Raw genomic sequence first — 24,836 nt, 5'->3', positions numbered from 1 at the left:
GGCAGGTCTTCTGTGCTCGACGTAGGATGGGGACAATGGAGAAAGGTGCTCCATACATCTCGCATACAACTTTGCTGTTGTCTGATGTTAGTGTCTTTTTTTAAAAAACGTGAACTGTTTTTGGAGTCTTCATCAAAATTACCCAGACATTTGAGACATTTTATAGCAATAAATGATCACAAACTACTGGTTCTTCTAACAACACAGATACGCACAAGCCCCCCCAAAAGGGCCAAAAGCTTCATGTACGCAACATGCGTTGATTCGTGTATCTTTTTGTCACTTCCCTGGAGATTTGAGCTACGAGTTCATGAACTGAGTTAATGCTAGCATGACGGGTAAAGGTCACAGTGTTGAGGTAAATCTCCACTTAATTGAGCTAAATACTTTTTTAAAAACTATATCCTGGATGGTCTGAATAATAAAAACGGTTTTATTACAAGTAGAATAGTCTATTCTGAATAGCATACAAGTCTTCAAATGGAACAAATGCCCTGTTTCGTGAAAAGTCATGACATCTGGAACAGAACTTAAAATGGGGATGGTACCAGCCAAAATAAGACGTATGGGCCCCCGGATCCAGGGTGCCTCCTAGCTAGACTATGTAAACTATCCTCTCTGAACTTGGGAATGTTATGCAGACTGACTTCCCCCAGGGGTTGCCTTTGTAGGTCTGGGAAGTCTTCTGAGCTAGGGACAGAGGAGCGTGGACTACTATGATAGCCTTGCATGGAGGCATCCATTCACTCCTCCCTCAGCCCTCCTGGAATGACATGTACAGATGTCATGGCCTGGTGGGAAATGTGACTACCCACCCCATCTGTCCAGCGCCTGTTTTAAAGCTGTGTCTGGGAGAAGGGGAGCGGGGAGTGTCCTACCAGTAGCCTGGGGTTTTAGGTGTTGTGGGAGGACTCCAGAGGGAAGGGAAAACACGTCTTTCTTTCTTCCTCCGATGCAGCATTGGATTAGCTAGGGAAATGTCCCTGTGAAGTGTAAGGGTGCAGCAGTCAGACACTGATGGACTGCACAGCGATTGTTTCAGACAGCCGCCTGTAGGGGCTGCCCAGTCTTGTGTCACTTTTCAAGGCTGCCCGGCTTGGGGAAAATGTCCAGGAAGGTCACGCAGTGCTTACCCTGAAACCTCCCTACACAGGTGCTTAAACAGTCCCCACGTAGCAACTGGGAGGGTATGCGCCTCCTCAGCCCTAGAAATTCCAGTAGGCGGTGAGCTGCTTAGGCAGTTAGGGTGTGCGGCACCGGCAGGGCAACTCCTAAGCACCTTTTAACAATCTAGGTCTTTATCTGTCTGCCTTGGCTCCACATCTGTAACATAGGGATTGTAACTGGCAGGAGAAATATATTACAGTTTGAGGTGCTCCGATAACGTCGTGATGGGAGCTATATAAGTACCTGCACTACTGATCCAGCTTGTTGTCACGCAGCTCTGAGGTATCCTTGTGAACATCAGCCCTAGTTCTCCAAACACATCAGCTGCACCCTAAAAGCCATGAAATGCCTGTAAATAAAATGCTAACTAACATCCTCTTCACTTACCGTACCTGCCCTTGTGGAATTTACCAAGTGAGAGGGGAACAATTCTCACCCAGTTTTATTCAGACCGAGTTTGAAAGCCAGGTGTGTGTGGCTCACCATCTGATGTGGATACGAGAGGAGTATCTCTTGGTCCCTGTCTATGAAGCAGCTGGCGCACCACAAACCACAGCAGTGACAATTCACTGTAGACAGGTCAAAACACGTCTCTTAGCAAACAATGCAGTAGGAAAAAACTCGTAATTGTCAGTCATGGCCAAAGGAACGTTGGGTAAGAGGGAAGGGGCAAACTACACAATAGTGTACGAAAAACCGGGAAAGGGGAACTGAAGCTCCTTAAAATTCACTTGCACGTTACAGCATGAATTATACGCTGCAGAGTTGGACAAGCTTAGCAGTTTTGATATGGCTCAGTGGCTTCTTTTGAATTCAGTGTCCGGTACCTAATGCGTCACTTGTGTTAACTTACAGCAAGACATACACATTTTAACTCCTTGTGGTACTAGACTGATTTTTGAATCCTTAACCAGCATTGCAATCAGGGAGCAATTCTATTGTGTGTGCTGGCATACCTAAATGGAGCCACACAGGCTTCTTCTCATGGGCTTGGTCTTAGGGCAGGAGGTCTTTAGGTGATGAAGCTGGGCCACACCTACTGTTTACCATAGGACTTGAGTGTGCAGAGATGTGTGTTGTTTTTGCCACTTCTCCTACTCTCTGATGTAGACTGTTATTGGCTATTCAGGGAGCTAATACCATCTACCTCTGCTTGCTCTTTTTGAAAGCCCTGATGACATTGTCTAGCTGATCCTTTGGAGTGGGCTTGGATGTATAAAGCATGTATCTGCCTTGCATCTAATCTGCACTTAAAAGTTAGGTCAACATTGCTACAGCATTCAGGGGTGTGAAAAGATTCACACCCCTGAGCCTCTGTGGCTATGCTGACCTAACTCTCGGGGTAGGTTGATGGATGAATATTTCCATTGCCAGAGCTCAGAGAGGCGGATTACCTATAGAGATGGGAAAACCCCCTTCTATCACTGTAGGAAACATCTACGCTAGGGTGCCACAGCGGCACAGCTACAGTGCTGGATCTGTGCTGCTGAAGCCCCCAAAGCAGGGCCAGTGCAACCATTTAGGCGACCTAGGCGGTTGCCTCGGGCACTGGCATTTGGAGGGCGCCATTTTCTTTGGCAGTGACCGCAGTGGCCAGATCTTCGTCTGCCCCGGTTGTCACTGGCATTTAGGTGGAGGGAGCTGGGGCAGGGAGCGTGGGAAGGGACGCCTGCAGCAAGGAAGGGGGTAGGGGGCGACACGCAGGAGAACTCCCCTTCCCAGCTCACTCCTGCCCCACCTCCTCCCCGAGCACACCGTGGCTGCTTCACATCTCCTCCCACCTCCCAGGCTTGCGGTGCCTAAGCTGATTGGCACCACAAGCCTGGGAGGCGGGAGAAGTGAAGCAGCGATGGCATGCTTGGGGAGGAGACAGAGCAGGGGTGAGCTGGGGTGGGGGAGATGCCTCAGGGCGGGGGGTGGGGAGCTGCTGCAAGGGGGCGCCTCAGGGCGGGGACGTGGGGCGCAAGGTGGAAGTTTCGCCTAGGACGCGAAAGATCCTTGCACCAACCCTGCCCCAGAGTGTAGACAAGGCCTCATGTACTCTGCCTCCTCTGTGGAAAAGCTGCTTTTCTTCCCATGTCCCTCACAGTGCCCACTTGCCATTCTCTTTCTCGTTTGTCTACAGTTGCTGCACAGCCTTCCGGCTATTCACTAGCCTGGTGCTCTTTGCTCCTTTCTCCCACTAAACTCATCAGCAAAGCTTTGGGATATTTTCACACTGCTTTGCTGAGGCTACACGGGAGCTAATGAAACTATGGGCCAGAGTGTCTGACTTTCAGCCATGTTTATCCAATTCCTTTTGCTGTCCATGTTTATCCAGTTCCTTTTGTGACCGGGCTGCTGCCAGACATGCAGGATGCTTCAACGTTTCCCCCTGCCCAGTGCTTAGACCTGCCTGCTACCATATACAATGGGGAGTAATGAGGCAGGCACAGAGATGGTCCCATCATTAAAACCGTTGATGCTGCAAGCATCTACTGATGAACCTCTTTCAAACACCTTAAACATCAATCCTGCAATGAGCATCAGCGTCAACAGGGCTCCACGTGGGCCTTCGAGTTTTTGTCAATTTTAATCAGTGGCTTGTCTACCACTTGTTCAATGACCCATGTGTGGTGTCATTTTTTGGTTGAACTAACTAGATTGCTTCTCTGGACTCTGTCATTCGTATGTGAAATCCCCTTTTTCCTTTTCAGGTCCAACTCCTTGGAATGCTGTTAATTCTTTTTGAAAAAAAAGTTGCACCATTGCTAACGAAGAGGTGCTGAGGTCAGTGAATACAGGCATCTTTTGGATTTACCAGGGAACTCGCTGTGTCGGAGCTGCGTTTTGAGAGAGAGGCCATGGTAAGGTCAGGCTGTGACCACAGGCGCCCACATTGTAGAAAGGGACAGGCAGAGACAGAAGCAAAAGGGAGAGTGTACAGACCATAAACTTCTTCACTATGCTAGACTGGGAGTCTATTTCAAAATTGTGCTTAGATCACCAAACAACTATGCTCTCTAAACTACTATCCCCATAGCTGAACCCTGATAACAAAAGTACAAAACTGCTACCACTCTTCAGAAGGTTTAGTAGCCGTGTTCTATAATATAGATCCTGCTGTTAATCCTCTGTAGCAATAGGTATGGGTCAGGGTGATATCCTTACTTCCGATCCATTCCATTTCATGCCACCAGCAGTATGTTAGCTCTTTGACTTATGGCATTATGATTCGCTTCCTAGGAAGCATGAGGCTATCCTGAGAACATAATTCCTAACAAATAATTGATTAGGTAAACTTCTGGTCTTCCAGCAATTCACATTAACAGATTTTATTCTCCTAGTTATCTGAAAATATTCACAAGCTTTTGAGCAAATCACTCTTGATCTGGAGCTCATTTTGCAAGCAGCTTGCTTGATGAACTTGGAATTCAAAATCTGAGTGTTGCGAGTGGACATGTAAGTCATCTGGTGTGTTTCCCTGGACTGATTGGCATGAACTCTTAGAATCAGGTTCCTGGTGTGAGCCCTCATCATTACAATAATTCAAAATTGACTTTCTGAGAAGGATGCATTTAAAGCTGCCTGTTGTGAGGAGCATTTTTGCTGGTGAATTTGTTTGCTAAAACTTTCATGGGAAATGAACAAAGAAGGTGCCTGAAATTCACAGAAAACTTTTTGCATTATTCAGATTAGGTCTAGCCTCAGAAACCTGCAGGATCTGCCACATGCTGATCCTTCAATGCATGCAATCAGGCGGATGCTGTTCCAGTAAAGTGGCTGTGTTTGGAAAGAGTGAGAACCTATCTCATTCTTCTCCCGACCCACTGGCAGTACTCAGGTGAGTTCCACACCTTGGGGTGAAATAGGAGCCATGGACTCTGTCACCCTCCTTTCCCTTGAGGCTGATTTCAATGGAGCTCCACAGGAAGGATATTGTGAGACCTCTGAACCATAAGGCTTTGCCTGTAGGCTGCCATGGCTGAGTAGTTCTTGTCTAGCCAAGTGGAAAAATCAGCCCCAAAACAAGCCATCCTGTCAGTTACTTGACTCAGATGCCACTTTTGGCCAGCTCCAAGTCTGAGCTGTTGTCACATCCACAGATGCAGTGAGTGGGTAGGAGGAGTCGCACAATAGTCAATAGCAAACTTTGACACCTTGCCTCTCATGACAGATTTAGCGGCTGCTGAAGTTATGCAAAATATTATCAAGATTAATAACTTGTGGACTCATCTGTCCCATCAACGGTTGCTGCTAGTGAATAGATCAGAACCGTGTTTCTGATTTACTGGCATCCAGGAAGCGGTTAGCGTGGTGAGGCTCTTATCTGAGAATATACTTAAAGAAGTGTCAAGCCTTCTGGGTTCAGTTACTGAAAGCTTGTGCTGGGTAACATGTTCCTTCCCCAGAAAACCCCACACACACTTTTCCCTTTTCAGAATCCTCTTGTATATTGACACATGTGTTAATCATAGATATACACATTTTTTCAGTGTGCTTTATATTGACAAAACTGAAAAACAGGCCACTTTAGCCTGTTTTATTTATTTATCCCTGCACGTTCTTCACATATTGATGCATCCTTGGCCCTCAGCCTTTATCTATTAGGACACCTATCTATTAGTGGTCTTCTCCAGTCTCTGGGCCAACTTTTCAAGAGCTTGGGGCTAGATTTTCAACAGAGCTCAGCATCCAATATGCTGAGCTCTCTTGAAAATCTGACCACATCCCTTAAGTACCTAAATGAGAATGGAGTTCTGTTGAAAATCTGGCCCCAAATGTCACAGAATTTGGATACATCTGAATTGAAACTAGCAAACTAGACCCACTTGGCTAGGATTTAGAATTGTAACCATATGGGAGTTGACCCTCACCTCTTGAAATGGAAAGAGATTCGGTTTAGAGGTTTGGTTCTTGGTACACAATTCCAAAAAAAGATTTTAGAATCTAGCTCTTTCTTAAATGCGCTCACCCCTCAATTTGAAAGTGAGGCTTAACCGCTGAGCCTCTGTGAATATGGGCAAATGTCATCAGTACTGGGAAAAATGTAGGAATTGAAGAGAAGTGGTGCTGGCAATCTTATACCAACACCCATCACCATAATATTTAAGCAACTTTCACATAAAACAAATTAGCAATAGCAAAGTCCCTAGCTCTCCCCCCTGTTTTGGGGAGGTAAGGTTATGCTTTTGCTTAGGGTGCTTAGTGCGAGGGTGTCTCTCGTTATTAGGAAAGGTTTTGCAGCATTTTCTAAAGATCAGATTCAATTATGAATCAGTGTGTCCACACAGCATTAGGACCTACACCGTTCTAAAGGCTCACCTGCTGGCTGGGCTCAGAAGGTCTTTTGCTAGGACCTGTGTCAGAAAAGTTCATTCAGCTCCATTATATATTACAGTTGTTGTGGTCAGGTTGCACCGTGATGGATGGTAGCAGGCTGTGGATGGGAAGGAGGGGGGACGTGCCAGGCCATAAAGTGGGATTGCTGGTATGAGTGATGGAGAGGGGACTTCCCCTTTGATGAAGGAGCTGCTGGGGCTGGACTGGGACCATGGGAATCTGCCCACAATGATAATGAATTTCATCCAGCTATTGCACTGACATCATGCTTGTTGACGCATGAATGGGTATCCTGCCTGTGCCATCAACCTCTCCCTGTATCAGTGGGCAGCGTGAGGCACAACAGAACCCCCAGCACGTTCCTCCTTTGGGTGGCTGGGTTGGTAAGGAACTGGATACAGTCCATGTTGTCTCTTCTGATGGCCCCCCAGGAACTGGTCTAAGACCCTGGAGGCAGTGGCCTGGCTGATGCTAGTGGTCTGGGGGGTGATCCTCTGGAGCTGGAGGTCAGTGTGGCCAGCACTGACCCATAGCGCACTGCTATAGTGTGGGTCCTATGGTTCTGGCACAGAGGTCCTCCTGGGTGGTGATGCACAGGTGGTGGATGGCATACTAGTTGAACCTGTAGATGGTAGACCGTGACTGTACCAGGCAGCCACACAGGCAGAGACTGCACCCGGGAAGTGAGCTACTACTGTCCAGCATCTGCTCCTGCTGGATCCTTCATCAAAAAGGCATCCAGATCTGGGGCTGCTCAACAGGCGCGTGCAGGAGGGAACGGTTTTGCTTATCCAGATGTATAATGAAACCACTGCAGGCTGGCAAAGGATACTTGTTCTTGGGCCCCTGATGGTTCCAAGAACAAGGCTGTGTGGCAGGGTGCTAGGCAGGGACTCCTGAGCCAGCCCTCTGTCTCGCTAACCCCAATTAAGGGAAGTAAATTGGAGCTGGCTAGAGACACCTGTACCTGATTGACAAAGGGGAAACAGGTGCCAGCCCATTTAGCCTGGGGTTACATACAGGCCCACAGAAAGGAAGCAAGGGGGAAGCTAGAGAGGGGAAGGAGGGGGTAGCTCTTCCTTTCTGGGTGCAGAGGCTAAGGAGTTCTCACAGCTGAGAACCCCAAGCTGCATAGGGTGAGAAGGTGGTGGGATTGCACCTGTAAATAAACTGCCCCAGAGACTGCTGAAACTGAGTGTCTCTGAGTGGTTTTTGGAGCAGAGCAGAGACAGGAGCAAAGGGGACCCTGCTACAGCTTGTTATAGGCTGCAACTTGCTCTAGAAGTCTTGGCTGAAATAACTGTAGCCCTCAGCAGCAGCTGACTTTCCAAACATTACTGTCGCCTTGAAAACCGTCCCATGGTGGGCACTGCTCCTGGCTTCCCCTGGAGGAGGATGCAGGTGCATCAGAAGTTCCATCATAGTGTGCCATCAGCTAGAGTTTGCTCTCTTGATTTTTCTGTTTCTTGCCTAGCTAATGGTGCAGCATGCAGGTCCACTCTGAGATCCCCAGGAAACTGCGGCTTAGGGGTGAGCATGCAGCTCCCCCTAGGGCTAGGGTGTTGCTGCCTTCCACTGCTGGTCCTCCGCCAGAAGCAATAGGAGCTGCTGCACCACAAAGGCACTGGTTTATATTTACTGTAGCCGGCTCTCTGGCCTCTCCCTCCCTAGCAGCCAAGACCAGCCCCACCTCCAAGCCTTGACTATCTGTGGTTCCCCTTCCTCACCTTTGCTGGCTATCTCAGTTGTCCCTGATCTCCACTCTGCTCCACTAACTTGTTCCCCATCCCTGACTAGCCAACCTACCACTTCTCTCTCTCTCTCTATCTAATCTGTCTGTTGTCTCCCTGACAGGGTCTGTCTCTTGCTCCTGCTCAATACTACTTGTGTTCACCCTGTTTCCTGGCTGTCTTTTGTGCAGGTGCCTAAATGATTGATTTAGGGGCTGAAGTGGCTCTGTGATTCTATCCCTTAGTCTTTATCCCTCTCTCTGACAGCAAATGTTACACGTTGTTTGGCCAACTCGAGTTAATTGAGATAATCCCCTGAGGCAGCTGGAGGGAGAGCAAATCTAGCATTTGTTCCTGAGTCCTGAAGGTGACAAAGGGAGGCTGCCAGGTAGCTGTTAGCTAGGAATGAGGGAGGAAGTTTTGAGAGGTGGTATTGTAGCATCTGCAGGAAGTTGAGAGCTGATAAGTAGCCAAACCGTGAAAACAAGTTTTCATGTGTGTATTTGCTGGTTTACAGGAAACCCACCAAAGATTCACAATATAACTGTGTGTGTTATCATACTGAAAGCCTGAATGGCACAGAGGGTAACATCCTACTACTGCTGCCAGCTAACAGTTACTCCTTCCAAGTGGTAAAGGTGTGGGTTTCAGTTCAGGAATGTACCTGGTTCAAAACCCATTAATCATCTGTGGTGAGGAGTTTGCAATATTACGTTTCTGCAACATAGAAAATATTTTGTCAAAATATCGTCTATTTCTGCAACATGATACACTAGGTGGGAGGGTGGCAAATGTAGCATTTAGTGGAATTATGGGTTTACCACCTTCTTCCTTCCCTAGCAGAGTTGATCTTTGATAAGTTTCAATTAACAGGGCCTCACATAGTGACCAGATGTCCTGATTTTATAGGGACAGTCCTGATATTCAGGGCTTTTTCTTATATAGGCACCTATTACTCTCTACCCCATCCCAATTTTTCACATTTGCTATCTGGTCACCCTAGCCTCACACCTGATAACTTTCAAGAAATGCATATAAAAATCTAAACTAATATCATCAGCATGCATGTGAAATCCACCAGCAGCTGGGGGAAAGATGCTCAGAGGCATCTGAGGAAAAAGGGAGACAAACCTCACGGAAGCTGGGCACCTAACTCCTCTAGGTACTCTTGAAAATCCCATCCTGCCATACCCATGTTGCTTTATGAGCAGGAGGCTGGATTTTTTTTTTTTAGTGCAAACATAAGACAAACAAACAAAAAAGCCTGAGAATGCAAACTTTTCAGGCTGTGGAGCAGAGGGTTCAGTGTGGTTTAAAGCGCAAATGGTACCTCGGTAAATGATGATGCACGTAGACATGTTCCACTCTATGTAATCGGGCATGTGGTGGCGACTGTCTGAAACCAAGATGAGACTTGTGGCAGGGGCCTTTCCTATTTCAGTCATTATCAAACTCCAATCCTCTTGCCACTGAAACTGAAGCATGAAGTTCTTGTCCACTTCATTCAGGTCAGCAAGGAAATTGAGTCTGCACCTTCAGCTCAACTCCCTGCCCCCGCAGAGACGACTAAAGAGGTTGTGTGGAGAACTATGCAGTGGTTGGAAGGCCTGGGAGTTTCTGCTGAACCACTGGCAGAACACAAAACTGCTCCACAATCTGTGTTCCACACCCTGGGCTGAAACAGGAGCCATGACCTATTCCTCTGCCTTCCTCTGTACACTTCAAAACTGCTGTCTGAGCAGAATGAGTGGGAACAGAGGATTAATGCTATTTCAGCCTGACCTCAAAATGTTCTGGTTATGCTGATCCTTAAATATTTCCCATATATCTCTGTGTGTGTGTGTGTGTGTGTGTGTGTGTGTGTGTGTGTGTGTGTGTACACACTCTCTCTCTCTCTCTCTCTCTCTCATGGTCTGACTTTCATTGGAAGGTGTTATGGTGTATGGGAGACAATTTATGATGTTGATCCCAATATTATAAAAGCGCAATCACTCTTTTCAGATATACCATGGAAAAGTTATAATTAACTGAATATGATCTTGTGTGTGTGTGTTTGCATCACCTTTGTATGATGAGTTGTAGATATGCAGGGTAGATCTGTATTTCCAAACTTGTGCTGTGTTTCTGGGTGACACCTCCCAACAGATTGGCATCAGCACTGCCTAGTCTGTTGCATGGCCCATCAAGGGACATCAGCTGTACAATAAACCCATTGAAGGACCAGGGACTACACCTTGTGAGTCAGCAAGACTCAGAGGGGCACGCCTATGGACAGAACTCTTAGGGCTTGGCTACACTGGAAAGTTGCAGCGCTGGTGGTGGGTTTACAGCGCTGCAACTTAGTAACTGTCCACACCTGCAAGGCACATTCAGCGCTGCAACTCCCTGGCTGCAGTGCTGGCTGTACACCTGGTCTGCTTGGGGTGTAACGATTGCAGCACTGGTGATGCAGTGCTGCTCATCAAGTGTGGCCACCAAAAGCGCTGTAATTGGCCTCCAGGGTATTAGGAGGTATCCCAGAATGCCTACTCACAACAAACCGGAAGAATGGCTGAACTCCAAGCTCACCCCGAGCTGCTTATCTAAAAAACAAACACAGCTCCTGTTTGCTGGAGCGAGCGAGCGGAGGCAGGCAGGGGAATTGCTTTGGAATGTTCACAGCTGTTTGCTTGAAGAGAGAAATGGCACGCTCACACGGCAGAGGGGGAGGGAGGAGTCCGTGTCAAGTAGCTGCTTATGTGGTCTGAAGGCTATTTAGGAGTGCATAATTTGCATTTAGTGAATAAGAGAGGGGTGGGGGAAGGGGTCAAAACTTTTAAAATGATTCAAGGTAGGTACTGTGTGTCTTCCAGTCCTTAGAACTTGCAAGGCAGGGAGCTGACACAGTGTCAGCTCCAAAAATCCACTCTCTCTGTCTCCCCCACGCTCCCTGTCACACTCCACCCCACCCCCGTTTTGAAAAGCACGTTGCAGCCACTTGAACGCTGGGATAGCTGCCCACAATGCACCACTCCCAACAGCACTGCAAATGCTGCAAATGTGGCCACACTGCAGTGCTGGTAGCTGTCAGTGTGGCCACACTGCACCGCTTTCCCTACACAGTTGTATGAAGACAGCTGTAACTCCCAGCACTGTACAACTGTAAGTGTAGCCAAACCCTTAGGCTTTTCCAGGCCAGATTGCCATGTGAAGCTTGTGTTTGGAACAAAGGAAGCACAGGCCGCGTGGTAAAAGGAATATAAAAGGCAGCTGCATCATCTCCATTTTGTCTTCAATCCTGCGTCTTACCTTTGGAGCAACTTCTCTACAGACTGAAGCTCTGAACAAAGGACTGAATGACCCATCCAAGCTATGTATGTATTCCAGAGGGACTTGCAAGCCAGCAAACTCATCTATACCACTAAGAACCTGATATATGGACGTTGAGGTCTCTTTATGTATTTGATTGCTTTATCATTTAACAACTCTTGTTCTTTTTTTCTTTATAATAAACCTTTAATTTTAGACACTAAAGGATTGGCTGGCAGTGTGGTATTTTGGGTAAGAGGCAAACCTATACTGTCCTGGAAACGTGGCTGACTCTTTGGGGTCAGACGAACACTTTGTATATGTGAGCAGTGTTTAAAATAACTTCTCTCTGCATCGGACCTAAGTGCTAATTGGGAGCCAGAGAACTGGAATGCAGTAAAGGGGGCAATGTGATTTCTTTTTTGCTTCTTGATAACGAGTTGGGGGACCAGAAGCACAGTTTGTGACTGGTTCAGGAGTTTAACTTCAGGTTACTCACCTGTCTTGGGAGTATCTGCTCTCCCTTGTGCAGCCTGTCCTGACCTTGGCATTTCCAGTGAGGGCTGCCGTAGGTACCACTGGGTCACAGAGGGGAATGAAAATGAGTACGCACTACCTGCTGTGGTTCCCTAATACAGGGTGAAAGGTTAAACTATCCATGAAAGGTACAGTGAAGCTAGGATGGAAAGGCGGGAAGAGGCCAGACAGAAGCGTGGCTGGCCCAAGAATGATACTGGAGAGGAAAGCTAATATTTTGGCCCCACCAGAGTAAGAGACATGGGTGAAAAGATGCATAAAGACTAATATCTAACAATCACTTCAACGGTCATTCATAGCGAAGGTCTAAAGGACAGAAGTGTTGAATTCCAGTGTATGTGCTTAAACACGAGGAAACCCTGTGTCCAGTGTATTCTCAGATGGTGATACGCTGTTTGACCTTTAGGTATCACTTCACTCTATCTTAGAGCAAGCAAATATGAGGCTTGGTATCTTGCACCCCATTGAGTGTTCACAGTAACTTGTTTATTGTGTCTTCCAGTGGAAGGCACAGTTGCTCATTTTTTTAAATGTTCCAAATTCTTCTCTCAGGGAATCAATTTTTAAGAGTTGGATTATTCACTAACTTTAAATCCTTCCATATCTATTTCTAATTTTGGTCTTACTAGACAGGTGTACTAGTTCTCCAGGTGAAAAGGACTGTGGGGCGTGGAGGAAAAAGCACTGGACCTTCTGTCTCTCACACCTGAGAGCTAATCCTGCCTTTTTCACTGACTTGCTGGATGGCATTGGGCAAGCCACTTCAGTCGGTTTACCTCTCTGTAAAATGGGTATAATAGACGCATTTACTTCACAGAAGCGTTGTGAGGCTTAGTTAAACTCTGGACAGCGCTTTGAACACTTTACATGCTAACTATCTCCTCCTGATCACACACAACAGGCTCATAATTGAAAACAACACAGTATCTCCTGCAGCTAAACTGTTAGCTATCTTCTATGAAAAGGCCACCAGTTCTAATTACAGCTTTGATTTACCTGCTATTGTTCTAATACTTACAATATTAAATACCTCTTTTAGGTTCAGACTCTAAGAAGATGTTAAGAGCCTTGAGTCATGGTGAGGATTCGGCTCTCTGTTCTGCTGACATCTGACTTTTTCTGCTTGCAGTGCAAATCGAAGAAGAGAAATTTTGTTGCACACACAAGTGTCACGGTTTTTAGAGAGAGCAGTTTTGCAGCCAGGAGGGACATTCCAAAGAAAATCTTATCACAACACAAAGGAAACAGATGGCTTTGTCGATATTTCCTTAAGCTAATGTACTGTGCTTATATAAATAAGAATGGGGGAGAAATGAGAAAGTGCTGTTTCAGTTTACCACACTTACTCCCTATTTTTAAACCGAGGAAGCTGACTGCTTGTAGGGGCTTTTCCAAATGTAGCTTCAGCGCAGACCACTGTCGAATGCTTAACCCCCAGTGATAAGCCAATGTTCATTGACCAGCTATGCTCATTAAAGGCTGGCCCTCACTGAAGAGAAGAATCTTTCTGGTTCTGAACTCTGAGTGAATCCAAATACTGAGACTGCTCTCCACTCAAAGGATGAAAATGCTATCTCCCATCCCTCCCTGCACACAGGCTTTGGGGGAACCAACGCAGGAGGGGAGACAAAATTCAATTCCCTCCCAAGTTGGGGGCAGCGTCACATGCAAATCCATGTCCTCTACTCCAACCCTATGTCACAGTTCCTTTATAAAAAAAAAAAAGGCAGACAATTTAAGAATGAACCCTATGGGGTTGTTTGCAAATTACTCCAACCCCCTATGGAATTTCATAGTGAATGAAAGCCTTGTGACAGGTTCTTTTGCTGCAGCCTGCAGCAGAGGTATAATTGTTAAATTCTATAGGGTGCTACATAAGCACCCACTGTGAGGCTCTCGTTCACTATTAAATTCTGAAGGAACTGGGAAATTGCTCAGGTAAATCCTCATCAAATTCTATTTTGTGCTGTCATGTACAGCGGGGTAAAACTGTTAAGCTTGAAGATTGGCTTTGCATGCTGAAAGTTGGGGGTTCAAACAAGGGGTGAGCACTCACTCTCTCTGAGAGAGGGGTGGGAATTGTGGGAGATGACAGTGCTTTGTGATTTATTTAAATGGTGAATTAATTTAAAAAAAAACATCGACGTGACTTGAAACCACCATGTTCTGCACATCATTCTACAATCATCTTATCAGCGTAACCTCCTTTTCCTTCCTGCCCCCTGTCTACTCACTTATTGCATCTTGTTTTAAATTTAAATTGTTCAGAGCAGTGACAGTCCAGTGAGGCCCCCAGGCTTCATCTGCGGACTTTGAGCAGTACCGTGAGATACATGATGATTCTGCACAAGCGCTGTTCAAAACAGCAAGGCTGGCGTGTAGACTGAACCCAGAGCCTTCTGCTTCAAATCTCGAGCTGTGGGCAAATCTGTGAGCATGCTGGGGCCTATGACACAAGTGTGCTGTTCTGAATCTATTCAGCAGAATATAGTGAATCACCTAAAAATTGACTAGTTAAGTGCAGTGATTTTAATACAGTGATGTGATAACTTGCAGGAATCAGAGGCCTCCTCACATGGTCCAACCACATCAGCCATTAACAGTCAGCAAACATTTTAACAAGACTGTTATTTTGAAAATTCTCTGAGCAAGTGTTTGTGTTTTGTTTTGATTTTTTTCTCCATTTGAGTCCATCAATGGTTGGTCATTTAGCTGGGGCTGCCTTGAGGCTGCGTTCATCTTCTCAGGCTTATGTCCGGGTAGATCTCAGTTAAATGATGGACGCTTACATAATTCCCTGATGCTGAGTAAAAGAGGTGAGCAGTGACAACTTTATCTCTTGAAATGTGCTGTGGGTTTTAATTTAAGTCCTCTGAGCTAAGATCACATTTTGAAGAGACCTATCAAAATGCAAACAAATATTGTAGTTCAATATTTAACTAAATATTTTTGGGAAACCAATTTTCCTATTTATTTTAGACAATAACATAAATTCTTATTTATCTAAAGTTTGGGTTCATTTTAAGGCTACTAATACAACATAATCATCTGATAAATGTTGACCTAGTTATCTTATGAGTCAGACTAATCTGCTCCATCTTGTGAATATTTCATTAGTTATTCACTTTCATCACAGCCAAGAAACCGAACACTTACTTATGCATTTGGGAATCTATATATCTACTGTGCACCATGTAGAGTTGTCACTTCCAGACCTGAGACCTCTTCTTTACTCCAAAACACATGAGCAAATGACTCCAGTAGGGGTGTCCCCAGTCTGATGAGGGAAATTATTACAATTCAGAATACTGTTTTGGGGTTACCCAGCTGTGAAATATGCTAAATATAGTCCAATCCTGTAGTTCTTGTGTAGACAGACGTCCAAATGACAGCAGAGACAAGTCCATCTGTGTAAGGACAAAAAGGATCTATATTAGCTTCCAAACTTGGCCATCCAACAGCTCTGTGGTAGAGTTGATCATCAGTGTTGTAAGGATTCGATAAAATCCAATTTTGCTTTCTATCACTCACGCAACTCTGCTTTGTTGTTAATTGAGACCACTTTGCCATTAGCTCCCAATAGGCCATGTACCATGAAACAATGTAGTAGTGACCGAATGATATACAGGTTGAAATCAGAATTAAAGCTTCCACCCTTCACCCCAAATTGTAGGGAATGAAAGACAGGTCTCAACATTTGCACAGTTAAAGCTGATTTTCTGGGATATTAGACAAGCAGACGGATGGAAATAAAATGGACTATTTCAGATTCTTCCAATAGTGGTTCAAGGGTCTACATCTGATTTCTGTTAAAGATCGGCAAACACTAGAAACCCACCCACGTGGCAGAGAAGAGAAGTTAATCTTGTATGCTCCTGCAGTAGAGAGATCATTAGTCTTATTGCACATTTAAAAGGTTCAAGGGAAACACCAAGGGATTCAGCAGGACACACTCAAAATTGGACGCAGCTGGCAAGGCATTTGTGCTTTCTCAACACACCATTTTAAAGGCTTCACTTGGCCAGCAAAGGATGTAGTTACAGTGGTAAGGAGTATTATAATCCATGTCCTCAGAAAACTGCAGAGTTGTGGGCCTTTCCTGGAAACCTTGATATTTTTCTAGTTGATGGTCATGTTGTTCTATTAGCAAGTCCATACTCACAAAGTAGGATGTGAAATGACACCGTGGCACCACTAAAACATACAGTGATGCATCCTTTGAATTAGGAGGGGTACAAGTTGTGTAGGTCCATATATAATATTTCTGTGTATGTAAAATTGGGATACTTTGTAATAAATTTTACAATGAATGTTTTCCTTTCTCATCATTTTACCATTAATCCACAGCCTTCTGTTTAAAAAAACAGCCTATATCATTAGTATCCAAAAGTCATTAGCATCTGGGTCTGCCTCCTGTAGGAAGTTAAATTCCTGGAGTACCTAAAACCTAACAGGCTCTGAAATGAGTTGATAGCTTGTGGTTTGCACACCTCTAGAGAGGGAACTAGATTGAACCCATCATTAGTTGGCACAAATTGGCTGCTATGATGAGGCTGGAGTTCTATTGCTTGACCCCTTCCTGCCAAGTCTGCCATTTTTCCTGGCACCCTGCTGGCTTAGGGTCCTTTGGTCAGGCTGTTGCAGTGCTTCTGGTCCTGAACATTGAATTAGCATGAGTTGCCCCCAACCAGATCATGAACCTGGCTTAAAATTAACATTCTACAATGTATTTGGTTTTTTAGTGGCCTTCTGGTTTGAGAGTTTAGGGGTCACTTTTTCAAACTTTTGTCCACATGAAATCATGAGGGGCTAGAAACTTTTTAAACAAAAGAAAGTTGAGAAAAGATGGTCCAGTGGTTAGGGGAGGAGCCTACTACCAGGGAGATGAGGGTTTAAATCCATGCTGTGCCTGAGTGACATTGGCCATACCACTCGGTCTCTCTCTGTCTCCCCTCTGTATCACTGCAAGGGGGACAATGATAGAACAAGAAGCAATGGGCTTAAACTGCAGCAAGGGAGATTTAGGTTGGACATTAGGAAAAAGTTCCTAACTGTCAGGGTAGTTAAACACTGGAATAAATTGCCTAGGAAGGTTGTGGAATCTCCATCTCTGGAGATATTTAAGAGTAGGTTAGATAAATATCTATTAGGGATGGTCTAGACAGTATTTGGTCCTGCCATGAGGGCAGGGGACTGGACTTGATGACCTCTCGAGGTCCCTTCCAGTCCTAGAGTCTATGAGTCTATGTCCCTCTGTCACAGGGTATTGTGAGGACAAATCCCATTGAAAACAGAGGCACTCAGATATTACAGCAAGGGGGTCACACAAGTAACTTATTAACCTAATCTGAGGCCAGAAGGAACCTTCGATCATTTCGTCTGACCCCATATGTCACAGGTCACTGAATAACACCAAACCCAACCACCAGAATTAGACCCAAGTATTACAGCCTTCAGGAGACTGTGTGACAGGCAGAGAACAGGAAGATCTAACATGCATCAATGCCCCAGGCTGTGGCAGTGGCAGGAAACTGATTTAGTGGGATACCCGGACGATCCTAACAAGTGACCCATGTTCCACGTGGCAGTGAAAGGCAAAAAAAATCCCCAAGGCCCCTGCAAATCTGAGCTGGGGAAAGATTCCTTCCTGATCCCAAATGCAGTGATCAGTTAGACCCTGAGCATGTGAGCGAGGCCTAGCAAGCCAACAGACCGAATTCTCAGGTACTACCTCACAACACTAGCCCACCTGATACATAGGCCCACCTCCAGCTGTAGCTCCCTTTGATGCATCAGAGGACAAACCCATGAATACGTTGGACTGGGAGCAGAGGAGAAGGCGTTTTCTTTTTGACCTTTATAGATGACTGAAGCCCTGAAGGATGAGATTTTAGGAACATAAGGTGAACTAGGAGGGACACCTTGGCTGCTGAGTCCTGCCCATCAGCACATGACTCCAGGAGGTGGGGCTTTGAGAAGGATACCAAATAGGAGACTCATACAACTGAATATTAATATTAGTCACATTCCAGAGGTTATTTAACAGATTTTAGCACTAGAAGAGACCATTAGATCTAGTTTGACCTCCTGAACCCCACAGGCCATTAAGTTTCACCCAATTATCCCTGTACAGACTATATAACTTATGTGGCTAAAGCATTCCTGCCAGGAAGGCATCCAGTCTGAACATGAAGACATCAGGAGGTAGAGAATCCACCATTTCCCTTGGCAGTATGTTCCAATGGTTCATCATCCTCACTGTTCCTTTTTTTGCCTTATTTCTCATTTGAATGGGTCTGGCTTCAGCTTCCAGCCATGGGTGGTGGTTACATTTCTCCACTAGATTCTCAAGCTCTTTATTACCCAGTATTCTCTCCTCATGAAGGGACCTACCAAATCACCTTTCAATTTGTACAATGTACCAGATAAACAGATGGAGCTCCTTCCTTCTCCTTGCAAGCTGTTTTCTCCCACCCTCCAATTATTTTCGTGGCTCGTTTCTGCACCCTCTGATTTTTTTCAACCTCTTTCTAAAACATGGCACCTGAACTGGCTGTGTCATTCCAATGTCTGTCGCCAGTGCCGCATACAGAGGTGAAATCACCTTCCCGTTCACCAGTCCCCTGATTCGACATCCATGGATCACATCAGCTTCTGCCACGGCATTACACGGGGAGTTCATGTTGAATTGCTCGTCCATGTTGACCTCTAGCACCGTTTTGGTGTCACCATGCTCTAACGCACAGTCTCCCATCCTGTAGGGTTCTTAGATGCACAACTTTTACATTTGGCTATATTTATATGCACTTTGTTTGGGCCCAAGTCACCACCCTCATTGGTATATATTATGCCACCAGCCTGTCATCCCCAAGTTTAGCAGAATCCTGCTAGAAACACCACAGGTCAATGATGATTCCCCACAAGCTGTGAGATAGGCCAGTTAGCCATTTTTTAATCCACTGAATGTGTCCTTCACTGATTCTACATAGTGAGAATTGTAATGTCTGAGTCTGACTTTAAGCTCTTCAGGACAGGAGATGTCTGTCAGCATTTTGCTTGGTACTGTGAAATACAGAAAAGTAGACAAGATATTTATTGTAGGGTTATAAAATACTTACACATGTGGAAGCACTATTACATAAAACCAATACAATTCTTTAGTGTAAACATGGGCGTGAAATATTACAGAGAATATCTCGATATCTTATGTAAGGAAAGTAATTTGGGTTTTCTTCCATTATGCAGTGTTTTCCTCTACTGTTTAGCTGATTCTAAAATCAGCAAAATACGTATTAATTCCTTCTGCTGATTTGTATCAGCAATATTGCAAATTCAGCAATTAGTCTCAGGGGAATGACTGGGTAGCAGCCCGTGAAGAGTGACGATGCCATTTCTCAGCTTTGCTTTCTAAAAATAGAATCCTGCTGATCATGCCACAGTGTGAACCTCCCAAATAAATAGGAACCTTTTCTCCACCAAAAGCCTCAGACAAACTTTGAGCTTGAACTTGCTGTTGAGAGGTCAACTGACAACTCTAGCCAGAATGAGAGCCCACACTGCTGCTCTGCTGGTCGCTCTGCTGGTGATCTGTCACTCTGTTTATGCAGGTAAGTACTTTCATTTCTTGATGGGGCAGGAGGGGTTACACTCACACTTCTTGAAAGAGTAAGGTAAACATTAAAAAGGTTTTTCTCTATCAGATTTGCAATGTGAGATCCAGTGGACTGGGCACTGCTCTAGGAGTCTGGAGACCTGGGTCCTGTTCCCAGCTCTGACACCTATTGTGTGCCCTTGGGCAAGTCACTTAACCTCTCTGTGCTTCTCTGCCTCAAAAAACTTACAATCCACATAAAGGACAAGAAAGGGGGAAGAAACTCTTATGTGTAGGTACAGCGCCTAGCGCAATGGGAACCTGCTCTCTGTTGAGACCTCTAGGCCCTATTGTAACGCTAATTAAAAGATGCATCTACAGATACAGAAAGGCACCTAGTGGATTTTTCAAAAGCACCAAACTTCCATTGAAATCAACATTGTCATTAAATACCTTTAAGAATCTGGCCCTTACTGATGCTGCATGGTACCTTACTCCTCCAATTACCTCATTTGTTTTAATAAGGCTACTCATGGAGTAAACGCAACAGACGCTGACCCGCTGTGCCTCAATTCCCCATCTGTCCAATAGGGATAATACCACCTACCTTACAGGATTGCTACGAGGACCAGTGCATTAGTCAGTACAGTGCACTGAGATCCTCCAATGGAAGGGGGCTTCAGAAATACAAGGTATAATAATTATTTCCCTTAGTTGTGGTTAAAACTCCCTTAATAACATACTAGAAAGCAAGGATTTCTCTGTCTCACTAGCTAAGTGTAAGATACTTACTCTATTGCTATCCCTGAATTGTAAATTTGGTGAATTTTTGCTCCACAGCTATCCTAGAAACCAACGGCTCCTATAAGAGCTGCAGATGCACAAAGCAGACTTCAGACTTCATATCGCCAAGGAGATATGAAAGTATTGAGATCGTTCCCTTTGGGGGTGCCTGCCGAACCACAGAAATTATGTAAGTGACATAAGTTGCTTTTAACTAGCCTCGATGCACCAAGCCTCTAATTGTAAGTGTAATTGGTGCCCTCTTCATAACTAAAGTAGATACACTGATGCAGGATATACCTTTACATTTCAGCTTCCATATAATAACGTAGCTATATACTGGGTCACTTTTTGTATTTATATAAATAATGTACAAAGAGTAGGTTTTAATGCCCAAAGTCACAGGATTGACTTAGCACTCAGGGGAAAATCAAGTATAAAATCTTCTTGGCTTAACTACAGCCTTGAATCATCCTTTTCCCCCCGCGCTCCCAGCTACATGAACTGGTTCCAGCGTAGTAAGGACAGATTCAAATCAAAGGTGTTAAATGTTGAATTTTTTTTATTTTGTTGTTTTTTAACTTCATGTGCTTCTGCACTTCCTGTTCTTTGGCCCAGACTGGAAGTGGAAGAACCAAAACACCACAAGGAATTACTCTTGTGCTGTTCTCAGCCTGTGTAGATTCAGGAAGAACTGGAAATCTTCCCAAAGAGCTTGAAGTCACCAGATTTCCAGCCCAGTTCTGAGACCATAGAACTAGGGATACACTTGAAAATGGAGATGGAAATGAGTGACTAGGATTTGGCTTGGAAAAAAACTCTCAATCAGGTGTTGGTTTTGTCAAACTAATAAAAGGGATCCAGGTCCCATTTTATCTGAGACAAAGTTTGAGACTGAGAACTAGAGAAAGTATCTTCTGTATTCTAGAGAAAGTCTCTTCTGTTTTCTAGAGAAACAGCTACAGCTTTCAGAGGGGTAGCCGGGTTAGTCTGGACCTGTAAAAGCAGCAAAGAGTCCTGAGGCACCTTATAGACTAACAGACGTTTTGGAGCATAAGCTTCTGTGTGCTGCTCATGTGTGACCAAAGCATCTAATACTTTTTTAGAATATGCTCATAGCTAGTTATTTCAAAGGCGTGGGATTTATTTGATTTGTAGAAATACATGTGCTAGAACTTGCATCAGCCCAGTGATCTCCCTCCTTCAATCACACAAATGATCTTGATTGCCCAGTTATGTGTTGTATTGAAAAATCCCTACTCATAGGCCCTGATGAGGCATGTGTGAATTTATACATGTGTAACTGCAAGTTGTCTCACTGACTTTGCAGAGTCGGGGCTTTAAAAGAGGTGTCTACTGATCACACATGGTGCGAGTTAAATCTGAAATTTTGTTGTGCTTTGAATAGTTGAAAACTTGTACTTGTCCTCATGTTATCCAGAAATTACTTCCGTTTGCCCATTTCTCTACATTCTCAATACTTTGAAGTCTGCTCCATAAGTTTCCTGTTTGAGGGATGGCTATTGCTGCTAATAAATTATCTGACAAAAGCACAGTATTTAATGGAAGCTTAAACTCTGCCTGTTTTTCAGACTCAAACTAAAAACAGGGCAGAAATTGTGTGTGAATCCCAAGGCCCCCTGGATGCAGAAATTGCTGACTAAGATCCGTAACCAGTAAGTCTCATTTAATTTATTTGCCTGTCATAGGATCCAGTCCTGCAACCATTCTTCATGAGTAGTCTGACATCCGTGGTACCACGTGCATGAGCTGCAGAACTGCCCCCTCAGTTGTAGCAGTTCAGACTAAAGAGACCTGGTCTTGAAGCCTCACTGTGTGAAGCTGCCTCATTTTAAGTTAATTCTTTGTTATACAACAGTCTGAGTGCACAAGCTGTAGTTAAGGTTATATTTGAACTTTTATTCTAACCCTCTGTTTTATCAAGCTCACACTTCTCTGAAAAATGCCCCTTCCTGCCTACAGTCTGCTGCTTGGTCTCAGTCAGGAAAGAAATTATCCTGGAAAGTTTGAGCAAGATTCATTTGGTCATTTTTAATTAATAGAAAAACAAAAATATTATCCTCACTTAAACTTCAAGAAACTTATTTGATCAGCTCCACAAATCAAGCTTTCCGGTTGGCTATTCTCTCTGGATATTTCCATGTCCCTATCAGTGTGATATCTGAGTGCTCAGGAACATTTAATTAATTTACTTTACTACATTCCTGTAAAGTAAGGAAGTACTAGTTTTGCAGCTGTAAACAGGTTAGAACACAGACTCATGAAAGCCCTTTATCTCATTGTGTGACCTTTGTCAAATTGCATAAGCAAGTATACTTTAGAACCAGGCTCTTAAGTCCCAGCTGAATGCTCTAACCACAAGACCATCTGTCTACGTTGAGGACTAGACTCATTCTTTTATTATTAGAAAAATAAATTAAATGGTAACTTTGGGAAAGCCAGAACAACCGCTTGTAAACTACGTACTAATACTTGATTGGCTTTGCAACCAGTTAGGTTTTGAGCTCAAGAGCTGTGAATTTTTCCTTTTAAAATACTGACTTATGAACTTTTTTCCAGTGGGAGCAGATTTAAGCCAATGCTGAAGGCTTTTGAAAACCCAACATTTCATGATCTAAAATTTAACAGGGATATTTCCCTTCCTGATTTTTGAGCATTTACTTTTGGATCTTTAAATTTTTTGTTCAATATAAAATCTAGAAGATGTACAACATGGTTAAGATAAAGGATATTGTGAGAATACTTCTCAATTCCTGACTCTTAAGTAATAAATTACAAAGCATTACACCAGTAATGTAAACTCTCATTTAATTATGAAAATTGTCAGGCAAATTCCACTGGGACAATGTTATCTTATCAGTTAGGCCATTTTAGAACAAAGTTGATCATTAGTGATAAAGCTGAACAAAGTCCGGTCAGGAAAGTTTTACATGCTGCTTGTCTATTTTCAAATGAGAGATGTTACTCTTTTTTCCTAACCCTCTGTACAATGATCTAGCTCAAACCACAGGCCTGTCCCATTTCTTGCTTATATACAATCAATGGATGGCCATAAAAAGCTCTGTACGCATGATAATTATCACAATTGCTTGGTTTGTTTTTTTCACATAATTAAGACGGGTCCTAAATAAAGTTTGAGACCATCTTTATCCCCCATCTTACAGATGGGAAAACAAGGCACAGAGATTCAGTGATTTTTCACAAGGTCAAGTAGTACAGCTGTAACAGCACACCCACTTTCTCTGCATTCACTCTTATTTTCCCTTTACAGAAAGGAACAACCACCTTCCTCACAAGATGAATAGAAGCGTAAACAACTTGAGAAGGAAAAAGGATGGAGGGCACAACCTGATTGTTTCCTAATTTTGCTTTTGCTGCTTCTTATCTTTGTCTTGCTCAGCCCTCACAATCATTCTTTCTAAATGAGCAGCAACTTTCGTTAGCTGCTGCTCTCCTCTCGCATCTTTCAGAAAAGCTCGAGCTGTTTTTACATTAGTCAGATTTCTTGTTCAGTGTTTCAATGTGCTGCCTCATGCATCATGAGTCATGGAAGAGAAACATCAAATCAAACCAACTCCAACACCACCACTTCTGGTTCGTGGAATAAATGGACTAAAAAGTATTATGGCATCTGCTATAAGAAGAATTTGTGGAGTGAGCTATTATTTCCTTGGTGTCCTTTTTCCATATTAAAAATTTCCCAAATATTAATCCCTACCTTGTTCTTTGCTTGCTAGTAAATTTTAAATCATAGTATATCTTAAAGGGCCCTTTCCACCCTTGTTGGAATAAATGTGAAGCACTTTCAGTGCAAAGTATTCTTTTGAACAGATTGTGATCTTTTAACTTTTTATAATGGACTCTTCATGTGTGCGCTATGAAGCAAGTGCAATTAAAGCTCACAGTTTACAATAATTGTGTCCTCCTTTTAATCTAGTGCTGATGACTCTCTGGAGTTTTGGCAAAGCCATCTGCAGTTCGTACAGCACCTAGCACAATGATGTCCTGGTCTATGGCTGGGGGTGCTATTCCAGTACAAATAATAACCTGTTCCCGCCCCTGCCCTGCCTCTTCTCTGCCTCCTCCCTCCCGGAAAATCCTAAGCACTGCTAAACAGCTGTTAGGTGGCGGGGGGTGGGAAGCGCTGGGAAGGAGGCTCAGGAGCAGGGATGTGGCACTCTGGGGACAGGGGGGCAGATCTGGACCATGGGATTGCCAGCCCCGTGCCCCTCCTGGAAGCGGCCGGCGCTACGTCGCTGCGGACTCTGGTGGGGCAGAGGGTTCTGTGCACAGACCTCACCCCACACTCCCATTGGCTGGGAACGGGGCACTGTGGCCAATGGGAGCTTTGAGGGAGGTACCCACAGGTGAGGGCAGCTCGTGGAGCCCTTAGGGGC

At 44.5% G+C, this 24,836-nt stretch overlaps 1 protein-coding gene across 1 annotated transcript; it reads left to right on the top strand.

Annotated features, from left to right (window-relative positions):
• The first annotated feature begins 19,587 nt into the window (after positions 1–19,587).
• Positions 19,588–24,007, top strand: LOC115652841 (interleukin-8-like). Its single transcript, XM_030565387.1, has 4 exons — positions 19,588–19,651; positions 20,476–20,608; positions 22,011–22,094; positions 23,711–24,007. Exons 1-4 carry the CDS (start codon positions 19,588–19,590, stop codon positions 23,742–23,744), a joined length of 315 nt encoding a protein of 104 aa, XP_030421247.1. The 3' UTR covers positions 23,745–24,007.
• Positions 24,008–24,836: the final 829 nt, after the last annotated feature.

Source organism: Gopherus evgoodei, chromosome 5, assembly GCF_007399415.2.
Source record: "Gopherus evgoodei ecotype Sinaloan lineage chromosome 5, rGopEvg1_v1.p, whole genome shotgun sequence".
Lineage (NCBI taxonomy): Eukaryota > Metazoa > Chordata > Testudines > Testudinidae > Gopherus > Gopherus evgoodei.
The sequence above is the reverse complement of the archived record's forward strand: the minus strand, read 5'-3'. Positions and strand labels throughout refer to the sequence as shown.

Coding starts and splice junctions, on each gene's coding strand:
- LOC115652841 (XM_030565387.1), top strand. CDS start 19,588: ATGAGAGCCCACACTGCTGCTCTGCTGGTCGCTCTGCTGGTGATCTGT. Junction 19,652..20,475: donor CTGTCACTCTGTTTATGCAG/GTAAGTACTTTC, acceptor TTTGCTCCACAG/CTATCCTAGAAACCAACGGC. Junction 22,095..23,710: donor CTGACTAAGATCCGTAACCA/GTAAGTCTCATT, acceptor TTCCCTTTACAG/AAAGGAACAACCACCTTCCT.